The sequence below is a fragment of the Macrosteles quadrilineatus genome, unplaced genomic scaffold (assembly GCF_028750875.1).
Source record: "Macrosteles quadrilineatus isolate MER2022 unplaced genomic scaffold, UCM_ALF_1.0 Scaffold_8__2_contigs__length_117827958, whole genome shotgun sequence".
Classification (NCBI taxonomy): Eukaryota; Metazoa; Arthropoda; class Insecta; order Hemiptera; family Cicadellidae; genus Macrosteles; species Macrosteles quadrilineatus.
In genome coordinates, this window is record NW_026542601.1 from 92,801,589 (window position 1) to 92,817,869 (window position 16,281).

At 34.4% G+C, this 16,281-nt stretch overlaps 1 protein-coding gene across 1 annotated transcript; it reads right to left on the reverse strand.

Annotated features, from left to right (window-relative positions):
* Nucleotides 1-676: 676 nt before the first annotated feature.
* LOC129001225 (secretion-regulating guanine nucleotide exchange factor-like) lies at nt 677-15,872 on the reverse strand. The gene is made up of 6 exons (XM_054428451.1): nt 15,746-15,872; nt 13,821-14,174; nt 7,140-7,332; nt 5,324-5,536; nt 1,349-1,498; nt 677-1,230 (listed from the first exon to the last, which is right to left on the reverse strand). Exons 1-6 carry the CDS (start codon nt 15,761-15,763, stop codon nt 1,073-1,075), a joined length of 1,086 nt encoding a protein of 361 aa, XP_054284426.1. The 5' UTR covers nt 15,764-15,872; the 3' UTR covers nt 677-1,072.
* Nucleotides 15,873-16,281: the final 409 nt, after the last annotated feature.

The following is a 16,281-nucleotide window of genomic DNA, read 5'->3' on the forward strand; positions in this document are numbered from 1 at the left end:
TAAGTACTTAAAATGTTCTACTTTTTCAAATTTATGGTCATCTACCTGCAGTGGGTCTTGGGCTATACCTTGATTTCTTGAAAATTGCATATATTTGATTTTCCCATCATTTACTTTTAGTCCTAACTAGCTGTTACCCACGGGCTGCTCCACCCCGTTTTACTACATTAGTATTAATAAAACTATTGATTGGTTAAGTTAAGATAAAATAAACAAAACAGAATACAGTAATGGTAATACGAACAAATAATAACAGTTGAGGTATTTTTAACATTAGGTAGTAAATGGAAAGTTCCCTTTGGAAAGCAATTACGACCTTATAGGGCAATTTATGAAATAATGGGTAATTTTGCGCAAGGTTTCTCGTCGTGACGAACATTTTAAGTATATGGTTTATGGGGGTGTGACTTGTAGTTTTTTCAAAAGTTCATGGGTACTTTTGGCTTTATATATAGATTGTCCTGTTTTGTCCATAAATACAAAAATTCTGCAAAAATTACGACATCGTCTGCAAACGCTAATATGTTAATTCTGGAGCCAATTGAAATTCCCTTATCTATTGTTGCCACTTCTTGTAGAGCTTCTTCTATTGCTAGGTTGAAGAGGATTGGGGAGAGCCCATCCCCTTGCCTTACCCCTGCATTAACTTTCCACTTAAAGCTACGAAATAGCAGTTAAAGTTTAAAAAATCATTTCAAGTTTTGGTACATGAGTCAACCTAACTTCAACGTGTTTTCCATTATTTGCAAGCAAATAATCAAGTCTAAAATCCAGTTCATAAAAAAACACAAAGTAGCACAAAGGGCTAGACTATAACTATGTAGATGATGATGAACTATCTGAAGCCATAAAACACGGATCTGATCAAAATGAGTCTTGAGGAACAAAAAAAGATTTTTATCGGAAGAATAGAATGTCTAGAATAAAATTTCCTAGAGAATAGAATTTCACAGTTGAACCACATGGCAAAAAGTATAGACTATGACAGGGTCGTCTGAAATCAAAACTACAGAGATATTAACAAAAGGTATGTACAGTACTTTATATGTTAGGTTTGCAATGCCCAAGTAGATCATGCTGCACAAAGAGCTAGACTATGGCCTCCCCCGGCTGATATACTGAATGCTGGATGCGGAAGACAGATCTGTTGAGGGTTAACAACATTATCTATTGTTCCTGTGCCACAGTTCCCATGTTCATTCCACCCCCAACTCCAAACTTCACCATTTTCTGCAACACAAATGCAATAATCTGTATATGATAAATAGTATAAAGGCAAGGATATAGATGGGATGTCTATTGCCTACTTCAGTTGGATATATTTGAGCATAACTGCTGCAATACTCACCAAGCAATGCAAGGTTGTGCTCAGATCCAAGTTCCAGCTGTTTGACACCTTGTAGGCTGATCAGCTGATTGACATCAGCCACCTGGTCTTGACCACAGCTATGTCCCAGCTGATTATAGCAATTCCTGCCCCAACTCCTCACTCTACTTCCTAGCAGAAACAACATGCTTTAGGGACAAGACATAGAGCCATAATAAGGAATCAGTTAATGATATAACGGATATGGAAAGCTGCACTAGAAAAACTACTCTGTATCCATCTTTAACTGTTGGTTCAAAAGATTTATGATTGCAACAACTAAAAAAATGTTAACCCTTTGAGTGCCTTGAGCGGGTAAAACAATGTTATTTGAGGTTTGCCAGGCCTACACGTAGTATTGCTTCTAGGAATGCCAGAAATTTTTCCACATAAATGTAAGTGTTTAGGAAAATCCTCATAAACTACTTTATTTATTAACATTTTTGGCTTAAGTTTGTTTTGTAGATGATTAGATCGTAATTTTAAAATACTAATTTTAGTTGGGGGTTCATGAGTTAAAATAAAATATTCATGGACAAGACGGAAAAAATGGTGCAATTGTTCTCATTTTCAAAGTTTAAGTAAAATAACTTAATTTAAAATTATTCATTAATATTCAATTTTGCATTCACTTTAAAGAGCATTAAAAACTAAAGAGAAATCATGTATAACAAATGTATTTATTTTATATGTCCACAAAATATGTAACGTTTACTACAAAGAGGTCTCGAAAAATTCCAGGCCTACCCAGCAAACAATCTAAATCTTGCTCTAACACTTGAAGCATATATAAGACTTGTGTTGTTACAGACAAAACTATATCATTATATATTTGACTGTATTTTATGTTGTTATTATTATGTTTATAATTCAAATTACTATTAGAAGCCATGCACAAAGTATACAAACGGTCAAAATAAAATCATGCACCTGTAGGCCAAAGTTGCCAAGTCCAGTTACCGGTACACTTTAGCAAAACACACGGATAAGCTATGGTATTATCACTTTTTAAATGTTTAAATGTATTTTTCAACGATTCATGACCATAACCTGCAATTCTACAGGGTTAGTAAAAAGTGTGGAGACCCCCTGTTATTTTTTTAACGGCCCATACTAGAAAAACTAAACTCGGCACACCATTGGCATGTTATGAAGTACTTTTTGGGCATAACCGCCACTTGGTTTTCATCCCCAAAATGGGGGATTTTGGGGGAAACTAAAAACTTTCAAATACAACGACCCATCGAGTGACCCCTCATTTTGAAGGTCCTGGTAAAAGAAAACCAACAACGCAAACTAGAGGTCTCTATCTTAGTTCAGTACAAAATGGCAGCCAATTGAAATTATCATAAGTTCCCAAACCCAAAAACGGGGATTTTGGGGGAAACTCAAAAATTTTAAACGATAAGCCCCATCGAGTGACCCCTCATTTTGAAGGTCATAATAAAATAAAACTAACAACGCAAACTATAAGTCTCTATCTTAACACAGTAAAATATGGCAGCCAATTGAATATAAAATTGCGAGTTATTTCCGATTTCTAAGGATTTCAATCAGCTTCCATTTTTTACTGGATTGAGATAGAAACCTCTAGTTTGCGTTGTTAGTTTTCTTTTACCAGGACCTTCAAAATGAGCGGTCACTCGATGGGGCTTATTATTTAAAATTTTTGAGTTTCCCCCAAAATCCCCCATTTTGGGTTTGGTAAGCAAGTGGCTATTAGGCTTAAAAAGTACTTCATAACATGCCAAAAAGGTGTGTAGAGTTAAGTTTTCCTATTGTGAGCCGCTACAAAATTTACAGGGGGTCTCCAGACTTGGAAAGCTGTAAGTTAAATACAACTTCTGGGAATTTCAATTAGCTGCCATTTTTTACTAGATTGAGATAAAGACCTCTAGTTTGCGTTGTTGGGTTTCTTTTACCAGGACCTTCAAAATGAGGGGTCACTCAATGGGTCTTTGTATTTGAAATTTTTTAGTTTCCCCCAAAATCCCCCATTTTGGGGATGTACACCAAGTGACGGTTATGCCTAAAAAGTACTTCATAACATGTCATAAAGATGTGCCGAGTTTAGTTTTTCTAGTATGGGCCGTTAAAAAAATAACAGGGGGTCTCCACACTTTTTACTAACCCTGTATATGTGTTTGCGTAATGGTTTTTGATTGGTTGACCACATTTCTCAACTCCATTGTACAGTAAAAGAGCAAAATAGTTGTTGCCAGCTTCCTTTTGTCGCATTTGGTGCAATTACAACCAGCTTTATTGAAATGTGATACTGTATGAAGTGATTTTCTAAGCGTCCCGCTCCGAGTCGCCGGCATTTCTCGTGCAATTTCAACCATCTCGATACGAGACGCTCGGCACTCAAGCTACAACAATGGGGCGTCCTGGCGTGAGACGCGACGGCACTCAAAGGGTAAATTTGCATGAAAAATTAACTTTGAATTGAAGTAAGTTTAATAGTCACCTAATTATTCATAATTCTCACGGATCTCACACTCATATTTATTTTGATGTCCAGTTTAAAATACACCTTAGTAGTTAGTTCCGCTCCTTTTAAATAATGATTAAGTGACCACATTCCTAGTAGGATCAGAAAAATATATAAATCAGACCCTTTGTAATTTGTGAATTCCATCGGCAAACTTCACGATCAACCTAGTTTTAACTCTAAATGTATTAGGGCAAAACCAAACCATAGGTACCAGAACGTAGGCTACACAAAGATTTAGCGTGGTATAAGTTACTCCCTAATGAATTTATCATCCTTATCAAAAATGATACCAACTCCAGAAATAAAAATCGTGTTAGGCTACTAAGTTTGACTGAACTAACGATACATTTACTTTTTAACCTTTACATTTTGTTATCTATACAGGGTGATTGATATAAGTGTGCCAGCTGGTTTATTCAAAAGTTATTAGCCTTTTTTTATCTCTAATAACTTTCAAATAAAACAGCTGGCACGCTTATATTAATCACCCTGTACAATAACTGAAAAGGCTTTTAAAGAGTGTAACAGTTAAGTCTTGCAAAATTTAGTTTTTTTTTTATCCAATCAACTTTTAAAGTATTTGAACTTTAACCAAATATTATAAACATTTTGTGATCTTTTGCTTGTCTTTTGTTACAACTAAATATTAGAGTAGGATTGAAAACCTGAAGAAGGAAACACTTAGTCAACACGAGAACTCTCAAACACTTTCCCACTTAAAACACATATTATAACAAGGTCCAGCATTTTCATTGACTTTAAGGCGAGTTTACATTAATTCAAGCTCGCATTCCAGTTCTGCTCGCATTCGTGCTCGAACAAGTGTCAACCACAAATTTACTCGCATGCTAGTAGTGGAATGCGAGCACGAATGTCATTTTGCCATTCGAGTTACTTTCCAACATGTTGGGAAATGCTCGCACACTTGCATACGATATCTTTGAAAAGCCAGTTTGTGAGAACGTAGGTGTGGTGGAAAAAGGGATGATTCTGTTTGTTGACATCTTTTGTGTTTACTACTAAGATAAGTGATGGCTAAGTTGATGATGTATGTTAAATTTATTTTTTTTATTAGTATGCCTTGAATAATTTCACTCATACTACTTATACATAGTATATATACTTATAGGTACAAACATATTATACATCCCTACACAGTTCTTGAGTATGTTCACTCATTATACATACTAAAAATAAACTTATCACACAGCGATCACTTAAGATCAATGTGATCGTTGATTATGAATACTTAACTTTTGCCTTACAACTACATCACTCACGACTGCTACTATTATTCCAGTAACAACTACAATGTAAACGCTGTTGGAATTCGATCCGTCATTCGATACTGGAATAGTATCTCGCTCGCTATCACATTCCATTAACTTGAATGCGAGCTCGATTTAATGTAAACGCGCCTTTAGTCTAGTTGTACTATTCAAAGGTAAACTTTTAATCCTAACCTGAGACCATCGCAGAATGAGTCCACCCAGCTCTGATGACTACATCAGCGTCGTCTGCAGTCGTAATGAGTTGAGGAGTGGGGATGAGGGAAGATCCTTCCCCTAGCTGTCCCCTCCGGTTGTCCCCCCACCCCAACAGTCTTCCGTCTGACGTCAGGGCCAAAGTGTGATGTTGTCCACACGCTACTTGTACCACTCCTTCCAATGAGGCCACTACATACAAATTTTAAAATATACATGTAATATATTCACCTTATAGATTTAAAAACTATCCAGTTTTAGTTATAAAGTTTCTAAATCGAAATATTACCTTAGTCAACCAGCTCCTGTAGTGTAACAAATGTTATGGGCATTTCAGCATCTCTGTACCATCATCAGACAGACGTTGGGCAATAAGGCGTCGTTATAGCACAAAAACGTAAATATCACTCGAAACACACACATAGTCAAAACGGGTTTAAAAAAAAAATAGACCTGTTGAGGAACGTATATTTCCACACTCGAGCAAGTAGCTGACTGATAAAGTACTTATGAAGTATAAAGTTTCTAGATTCACCTCTTCAACATCTTTACTCTAGCTCCAAATTATTTTAGATTCACTTGGTAGGATTAAAGGCAAGGCCACACTAAAAAAACAGGCCGTAATGCTCGCCAAGCATGACGTCATGATAGAAGACGGCTATGACGTATAAGTACTTATTTATTTATTTTCCAATGAAAGATTAAAACAAGCAGCTGATCACAAACGGCAAAATTACGTCATTGCCGTCTTCTATCGTGACGTCATGCTGGACGAGCATTACGGCCTGTTTTTTTAGTGTGGCCTTGATTAAAGGCTACATTGCAACATTGAAACCACACAGAGCGGATTCCTAGGAGGATTTTAAAACTCCATATAGACGTTGGCATTCACTGTCGTCTAGGAGGAGTTTGCATATATAAGAAAATGAATAAGTCAAATCAAATCAAATCAATTTATGGTTGTAGACATTTCACAATGCATTAACAATCGTCACAAAATACATAATGCTGTTATTAAATACAGCAAATGAATACTTACATGTAATCAATCAATATAATAAGACAGTACAATAAAATTATATATATACATATAAAATACAGGCACAATTAAATAGAAATATTTTGATATGTGAAAAAATCCTCCACTGTATACGGGCATTTTTGTATTAAATATGTCTTCATTTTTGATTTGAAAGTGTTCAAGGATTGAGTCTAAGTGATTTGAAAGAGTCTAAGTTTAAGAACGCTCGCTCTTGCTCAATCAATATGAAACTGCAGAGGATACGTCGTTGTTGTATCAGTGGCTTTGTAGGCCTACCTGTTGCAGTTAAGAACAATTTACTTGTCGGAGTTAGATTTGAATTTTGTAACTCTCCGTTGAATCTCGAAACTGAAATTTTTTTAAGTTTTAGTGATTTTGAGATTTATGAATCGATTTTGACACATCACTTGATTAAATGTCACGTTATCGCCAAGTTGTTAGTCATTTGTCATATTGTTGTGTCGCTAGGAAAAAAGACAGATTGAAAGCAAGTTTCCTAGGTAGGTAATTATAGGTAGGCTAAGTAATAATTAGGTAATTATAAGCTGGTGAAAAAGAGAGAATATGATCAATGCCAGTTCAGGACATGGAATGTGTTTAGCAACCAAAGGAAGAGTAGGATCAAAATGAGGTAGAGTCTACTGTTCTTACTAGTAGCCATCTAAAATGCACCTTAATAGATGTAGCAATTAGCGAATGATTAAAAACGCATAATAAGCAGGCCTATTCAAAGCACATAAATCAAATCCTAACCTCTTTCCCAAGAGTCACAATCTTTGGTCGGTACCTTGCTGTCTTCCCCTAGGATGCCAAGTTGTCCTCTCTTCCCCGTTCCACAGACAAGAACGTGGCCGGCTTGTGTGACCAAGGCTGCATGTCGTAGTCCGGCTGATACCTGGGCTACATCCTGCATGGGTAAAACGACTGGGTGTGAAGTAGTGAGCACCTAGAACAGGAAAACCCTTAAGTCACAGAGAACGAGATAATTTGAAACAGGTACGCTTGTAAGTATGGTTTATTGTGGTACCACTACTCAAAAGTTGAGCACAGTTAAAGTTCCCACGTTATCCTTATGAAGAACGTATTTGTTTACATTATGATCAGCTGGATAGTTTAATTGCTGTTAATATTTTAGTTGCAATTTAAGGAAACGTTAGCAACAAATATTTACTGACTTGGTTGAAATGAAATATTTACTATTTGAATTTGGGTTGGCGTAAATATTACAATGTAAAAAAGCGGGAGCCTGGATAATTTGATATAGCCCTACTAAAAAGAAAACTGAACACTGTGCTGCATTTCTTAGTAATCATTGAAAGAGCCAATTTGCAAACTATGGAAACATAGGAAAGTCATAGAACACCACCAAGAAGAAGAACTAGAAAATTTTTTTTTTTTTAGAATTTATAATCATTTCTATGGACAACCTAATGCGGCTATGAATAAGCAGGCTATTTGCAGAAAACATTAAAAAAAACAAGATCAACTTTTGAAAATTGATAAGATATTTACAAGAAATGTTGATTATATCGATCTATTGTACATCTTGAGTATTTCCATAATCTTGGAGTCAAATCTTAAATTATGACTGTTATTCGTTTTAAAATAACACCTGTAATACTCAGCAATTGCTCGAATTCGAGCAACAGGTATACTTGTATAAGTAAATTTACAAAGGAAGTGTATAATAAATCTTTAACATATGTTTTGTAATAAAAACAAAGCACAAGTTTTACATTTTATCTTGTATCGTTAATTATTATGTAAATGTGGTTATTTCATGCTAAACGTTAAAAATATACACAAATTAGAAAAGTTTCACAGTAAAATAATTTATTTCAACATTCTATAACATAACTAAAAAGTCTTAATTAGTATAGAACGTTATCCCTGGTTTTATATAGGCCTAGTACATTGCAGAGTTGGCTGGCAAATAAGTCATCAAAATGATAATATTGCGTACCGGCTTAGTGATAAATCACGATCAGCTGTATTGAAGTAAACAAAAATCAGCGGTAAGGCTTTTAATGCTATTCTCATGGAGAAAATTTTACGTTATATCTAATTTTCTGTTAACATTTTGGGAATTTCACAATCATTCCCGCCCTCACGGGATCGAGAGCTTTAATTTTACCCTTCTCCCGTCGTTCTACCAATTCTAAAGCGCCCACAATTTTGAGGCAAAGAATCGCCTTACGTAATTAAAATATAGATTATTCTACTAACGCATACAATACGATAACTTAAAGAATCAAGTTTTAGTTTGAATTTGAACAATCAGCCACTAAACCATTGGTGGCTTGTGTGTAGCTCAATACTGCAGTTCGCCACGAGTAGCCTTAAGTTGTACTGCTAACCCACCGGCCCTAAACTAGAATGTCAAATCCAACCTCTGACTGTAGTGTCGTCAAGTGCTTACTGGCAAACAACCCATTCGACCGACGGTGACATGGTAATTCAGTTGGCTAAGGGGTTACTCTAAGGGGTGTAGAGTTAAGGTCTTTCTACACGAGCGAGCCTAGACATATGTGCGATCCATTTTGAGCTTGCTAATGTTTAGCTTAGCTGGTGTGGAGGGATCGCTCTCAATGAACGGTGTCAGGCTTGGATCTATCGGCATTATTGAGTTTAGTTAGGATGGCACTCAACGAGCTTGTTTAGCTTCTTTTAGCGAATTTCCCATATAGGGAATAAGCTATTACCGTAGTACTCACGGTAAGACCTGGACCCGGGACCAATTTTTTTTTCGTTTTGAGGTCCCTAGAGGTCAAAAACACCATCCGTTCAAATTCATATATATATATATACAGGGTGTTTCACGGGAACCCTGACAAACTTCGGGAAATGGTTCCTGGGGTCAAAACTAGAAAAAAATGTCCTGTAAGCATATGTCCTAAACTCAATCGTTTGCTATTTATACGTAAAAATGTGTTTTTTTAGGTTTTCAGTGTATCTGTTGAACATTTTAACCTCTAGATTAAAAAATCTTCAAGATATTTTAATTAAACTTGCATAGCTAGATAGAATATTAAATTACAAAGAGATTTCATTAATATTATGTGCACACATGTTGGGTATGACTGAGAAAAATGAGTTAAAAAATCAAATTTTCCCGAAAAAATTATAATCCAAAAATATTTTTTATTTTTGACAGCTCTTCATACTTAAACCATTTAGTCGTTTGGCTTGCAACTTTACCAATAGTTGTAGAATTTAATGGAGAACAATAAAATATCAACTTGTGTATACCTTTTATGGGGATTATCTTTATCAAAATCAAAAATATTGTAAGGTAACGCATATTAATTTAATTTGAAGGAATAAACAAAAATGTATATTTAGCTTATTTATAAACATACCTCACTAAAAATTCGTATATTGGTTTTCCTAGTTGAGAAGGTTCGTATAAAGGCCTAAAATCCTCCATCCTTTTCATTTTTTATGGTGTAAAACAAGCATACTCACTCACTTTTCTATGTTAACCTTATAGGGAAAAATAAAATATGACAACTTGCAAATTTCTGAACATATCTTATTAAAACTTGGCTTATGACTTATTTTGATTGAGGACTTTAGGATTAATGCCAAAAATTCCAGTTTTATATTCATTTTGCACAAAACTATCACAATCCTATCCTTTACGGGAAATAATTAGTCTTTTCAACTATTAGTCCTAATGGACGTTTTGACCTTTTAAATTTAAAAATGTAAATGCTATTTTAAAAATAAGTTCTTCATAGTTAGTATAGGTTGACGTGAAAACATTTTATGGAAGAAAGTAAAATATTTTACAACTCAATCAATTTCAACAAATCTAGGAAGTGCACTAACTTGGACGCATTATTATAAACATTTAAAATCCTAACATTTACCAACTGAAGCTCATTGGGTTTCAGGAGGGATCGGATTATAAGGGTTCAGGTATTTGAAAAATCGATATTTGTTGTTATTATTTCGTAATTGATTACATTTTTTAGTGTGCAACTAAAAATAGCTTTGAATTAAATAGAATATTGGTAAACCTGTAAATGCAGTTAATAAATCATCTGTTTTGCTCGGTCAGCTGATGCAATTTTTATTGTTGAATACTTTGTTTACATTGAATTTCCAGTCCATTGTTATTGGCAGTGAATATCATGTACACTAACAGTGAATATGCAGATATGGTATTTATTTATGGATTTTGTGATGGAAATTCAAGATCATCCGTTCAAGAATACGCTAGAAGATTTCCCAATAGGCGTACGCCTAATAGGCAAGTATTTACAGATCTATTTAATCGACTAAGGGAGACAGGATGTGTTAGAAAAGTTGTCCCTGACGGTGTAGTTCAAACTCCTGTAGAGGTTGAAAATGACATCTTACACTCTGTTCAGCAAAGCCCAGGAACAAGCGTAAGAAAGCTTTCACGACAGCACCTGGTGTCTATTTCTAAAACCTGGAGAATTTTACATAATGAAGGATTATATCCTTATCACTTAAGAAAGGTTCAGGCGCTTCACGCTGGTGATACCCTAAGAAGGTCTCAGTTTTGTCGCTGGGTAGCAGGAAATCGTCACCAAATTAAGTTCATACTCTTTACTGATGAAGCTCAATTTACTCGGAATGGAATAAACAACTCAAAAAATGTCCACATATGGGCCGAAGACAATCCACATGCCACAGTGGAGACAAACTTTCAACAGAGGTTTTCGGTGAATGTTTGGTGCGGTCTTTTAAATGACAAACTTGTAGGACCTCACATCTTAGATGGTGCTCAAAACGGTGTAAGTTATCTACATTTCCTAAACAACACTTTGCCGGAACTGCTCGAAGATGTTCCCATCCAGTCAATGGCAAGGATGTTTTATCAACATGACGGTGCTCCCCCACACAGGAGTCGAGCTGTAGTTGAAACGCTGAGAAACCGTTTCGAGGAAAAACTTATTGCTCATCAAGGACCAGTGAATTGGCCCCCTAGGTCGCCCGACCTGACTCCGATGGATTACTTCCTATGGGGATACATGAAAACAGAAGTTTACAGAAGCAAGCCTCAAACAAGAGAAGAGCTGGTAGAGAAGATTCACACCGTAGCAGAAACAATAAAAAGTAATCCTATCATGATAAGAGCAGCTACATCATCTCTGGTTAAACGTGCTAGACTGTGTCTGTCTAAAAATGGAGGCCATTTTGAAAACCTCATCAGTTAAAAAACTTTACTTCAAGCCTTCATAGTTTATATTGGCAAAAAAAGAATGATGTTTCCCTAGTTACTGTTTTTCTTCTTTAATTTGCAGTAATTTAAAGCTTATTAAAATTATTATGATACATTATTATATTAATATTAATTAAAAACATACCACAACATGTAAAACTTGGGTATACTAGGTTATAATTATTTAGTTCCAATTAAACTATGTCAAATAAAAAGTTTTAATTAAATATGTACTTAGAAATATGAGAGCTATTTTATTTTATTTTTCCTCATAATGTTAACATAGAAAAGTGAGTGAGTATGCTTTTTTTACACCATAAAAAATGAAAAGGATGGAGGATTTTAGGCCTTTATACGAACCTTCTCAACTAGGAAAACCAATATACGAATTTTTAGTGAGGTATGTTTATAAATAAGCTAAATATACATTTTTGTTTATTCCTTCAAATTAAATTAATATGTGTTACCTTACAATATTTTTGATTTTGATAAAGATAATCCCCATAAAAGGTATACACAAGTTGATATTTTATTGTTCTCCATTAAATTCTACAACTTTTGGTAAAGTTGCAAGCCAAACGACTAAATGGTTTAAATATGAAGAGCTGTCAAAAATAAAAAATATTTTTGGATTATCATTTTTTCGGGAAAATTTGATTTTTTAACTCATTTTTCTCAGTCATACCCAACATGTGTGCACATAATATTAATGAAATCTCTTTGTAATTTAATATTCTATCTAGCTATGCAAGTTTAATTAAAATATCTTGAAGATTTTTTAATCTAGAGGTTAAAATGTTCAACAGATACACTGAAAACCTAAAAAAACACATTTTTACGTATAAATAGCAAACGATTGAGTTTAGGACATATGCTTACAGGACATTTTTTTCTAGTTTTTACCCCAGGAACCATTTCCCGAAGTTTGTCAGGGTTCCCGTGAAACACCCTGTATATATATATATATATGATGATATGTGTGTGTCCGTTAGCGCGATAACTCGAGCAAAAATGATCAGATTTTGATGAAATTTGGTACAAACGTGTAAACCTATGTTTATTCGAACGAGTTCGCGAACCAGCATGATCGGACCATGGGAACGGGGGTTTATGGGGGCTTTTATGGGGTAAAAATGGGTTTTTCCCATTTTTGACCCAAAAAACATAAAATTTTGCAATTTCTTTCTAAACTATTTTGTAGAGCTTAAAAAAACAAATAATTTAGTATATTGAAGCGTTATAATGCGCCTAATGGTTATGGAGAAAATTTAAAAAAATTGTAAATTTAAAATTCCCATGTTATTCTTATGGAGAATAAGTAAACTGTTGTAGTTTGCTTGTTTATAAACATATTTTGCCCAAATTTGGAAAATGTTTTTATTTCTTACTAACTATTAACATTTTACATAAAAAAACACTTTTACCCTCCCTGTTGCAGCAAACCTAAGTATGTTTTAAACTGATTCTATTTAAATAGGGAATAAATGTGATATTTTTAAGGAGACATTTTAGTGTAAATCCATTCAGGGAAATGGAAATTCGCTTAGTCTGCAGGTTTGCTGCGGCGGGGGTATTTATACTATTATAGAAGAGGAGGATGCAGATTTCTCTTTTTTGGCTTTTATTTTGGTTGATAAAGGACATATCGTACCGGTATTGAAATACACAGGCCTATATATATGACAAATTATTTAAATGGACATAACATATACCTGAGTGGACGTTGTGGTACAAACCCAAGACCAGGGTTTGGACCATTCCCTTTCAAAGGCAAACAATGCCACTGGCGTAAAAACACAAAAAAAAGACACAGAAATAAGACATTACGTTGTCAATGGGTTAAAGAATCAAAGTGATTTGAATAAATTCTTTATGGATAGACTTTTAAGGTCACATAATCTGGATTTGTGGTCTTGGGGAGACAAACATGTTCCATTCACTTACAGGTTCGGCCTCAATGTAGAACATCATCTTTTTTTAACAGAGGGCCAGGCTTACAAGCGACCATGAGATTGCATCGCAGCTGGAACAGCTCATTGTGCACCGAACATCATCTTAATGTGACTTGACTTCCGTACAGTTGACGAATTGAGTCAATTAAACTAAACCATTTAACCTGAATAATCCTAATTTACAATCCTTTAACTTACTTGCATCAATTGAATCCAACTTATTTTTTAAAACCAATTATAACATAACATCTATCTTTTAAAATAGGCTAAATAAATATAAATTTTTACCTTGCTTTTTGAAATGCCCAGTTGACCAGCTTTATTTGACCCCAACACTATGAGCTGTCCATTTACTGTGAAATAACTTGACTCCCACCCACAAGTGACATCAGTTACCCTCATTTCTCCGAGGGACCTCATTTTGGACAGAACAACTGTGTTGTTTGCACAATCCGCCAACTGTCCGTGACTGTTGGACCCAGCTCCAAAAACATTGCCCCCAGAGTCTTGGGCAATAGTATGCCCACCACCGGCTTCAATTTTTACAATGTCATCAAATCCATCAGGTATCTTCGCTTCAGTTGGGTACAAACACTGCTCACTTTGAATGCCATGACCCAACTGCCCATACGAATTTGCACCCTGAAATGTAAAAGAAGATTAATTGTTATAGTTTATGGTTCACTGTGGTAGTCTTCAAAGTACCGGTAAACATAATAAATTTAAATGTTTACTACCGGTACTTATATTTAAGTATGTAGTAATTAATACAAAATATAGGCTAAAATACATTTAAAATGCCTCCGTCATAGCAAAGCGGCAGATTAAGCGAATTTCCATTTTACCAGGCCTAATTGGATTTTCACTAAAAATGTCGTATTTTATTCCATATTCAAATACTGTAACATTTCAGGCCTAAGTTAGTTTAAGGAGTTAGGCTACTCAAGTGTGCTGCTACAGGGAATTTAATTTTGATTTTTTGTGTTTTTTTTTCTTTGTTGTGAAATGTTTAGTAGGCCTATGAAACTAATAAATGTTCCAAATGCAACCAACAGATGCCCAACAGTTTAAGAATAACCAGAAATTATTAATTTACAGTTTTTTGTTCTCTATAACTAAGTTGTAGTAACTGATTCATAGATTTTCATAGATTTTACGAAGATTTTAGGATTCATAGATTTTAGGAATCTTCATTAAACTAAATCATTTTACTTAAGTTATTTAAGTCACTCATGCTCCACAAAATTATGTAGCCTAGAAAGGAATTGCAAAATTTTTTGTTTCAAAATTTAGCATAAAAATGGGAAAAACCAATTTTTACCAAATAACCCTCCCAATAGACCACCGTTCCCATATTGTATGATCATGCACGTTCGTGAACTTGTTCAAAAAGTAAACTTGTTTGAATAAATGCAGGATTAAGTTAGGCCTTACTTGTTCTTTCTAAATTTTGTGAAGGGTAAGTTACAGTTCCACAGAGAACCTACAACGTATTATCAGATCAAATTTTAATTCAATATAAGTTAGCAAAACATCGATCAAAAATTTCAACACTCAATGTCAATAGCCTATTGGTTCTTTGTTATAGCATAGGGTCTATTTCTGACTTATTAATGAATTAGAATGAAAGAAAAGGTTCACAAATATATGCAGGATAATATGAAGTAGACCTATCGGCTTTCAAATTTGACAACACGTACAGATACAGTATAGGCTACTTAAGTTAGGCCTACCTACTCCAAGAAAAGTGAAATGAATCGGTGATGTGATTAAGTTAAAGCCTAGGCCAAACCATCTAATATAATTTACGACTCTTTATTGGGCACTCGGGTACAGTTTCTTAACTGGGCTATGCTAATATTGATTGAAACTATCGAATTAAAAATATTGATTAGGGGCCTAATAATCGATATTTTTAAATATTTTTATTATAAAATAAAACTAACATAACCTAACCTAACCAACCAAACTTGCTGATGGTGAAAAATCGCATGAAGGTTTACTAATCAAATCGATAGTTTCAATCAATATTAGCATAGCCCAGTTAAGAAACTGTACCCGGGCACTCAACATATTTTAGAGATATATAACTTATATGGTAAAAAATCTGTATATTAACTTATATTCTTGCAACTGGGCTACTTTATTTTTTCAACTAGGCTAACTAGCCTACACTAAGGTCACTAAGCCTACATCACAAATTAATTATTTACCCATGAGAAAAGCTTCATGACGGATCAACTTCTCCTAAAATTAAAGTTGTCAACTATTTGAATTTTTGTTTAAAGATAACATTAACATTTAGGTGTTAAAAAATCAGTTTTAATTGGAAAATAATTCTGGAGATCGTAGTTTCGTAAAACATACAGGTTATGTTATAGTTTAGTTTGTTTGTTTTTGTTTACTTCAGCTTCGCTTCAGCCCTGGCCCTGATTGGATTGGATTGAGTGAGTGGTTATGCTTGTTCTGACTTTTTCTTAAGCTAGTATGGTTACTATCATTACCATGAAGCTGGTTCTTACCTCAGTAATAATTGATTTTTAAAATTAATTACATTTTCATAATATATTATAATCACGTAGACATGCAAAAATCAATTGACTAACGTCCATATTACTGATAGCTTGGTTAACTTATTTTAGTATTCGTCTCCTTGTTGAAGGATCGGCTGTTAAATTAGAAATCAGAAATCAGAAATCAGAAATATTTATTTGTCATTGGACATTACAAAAATGCATTGACAATTGTC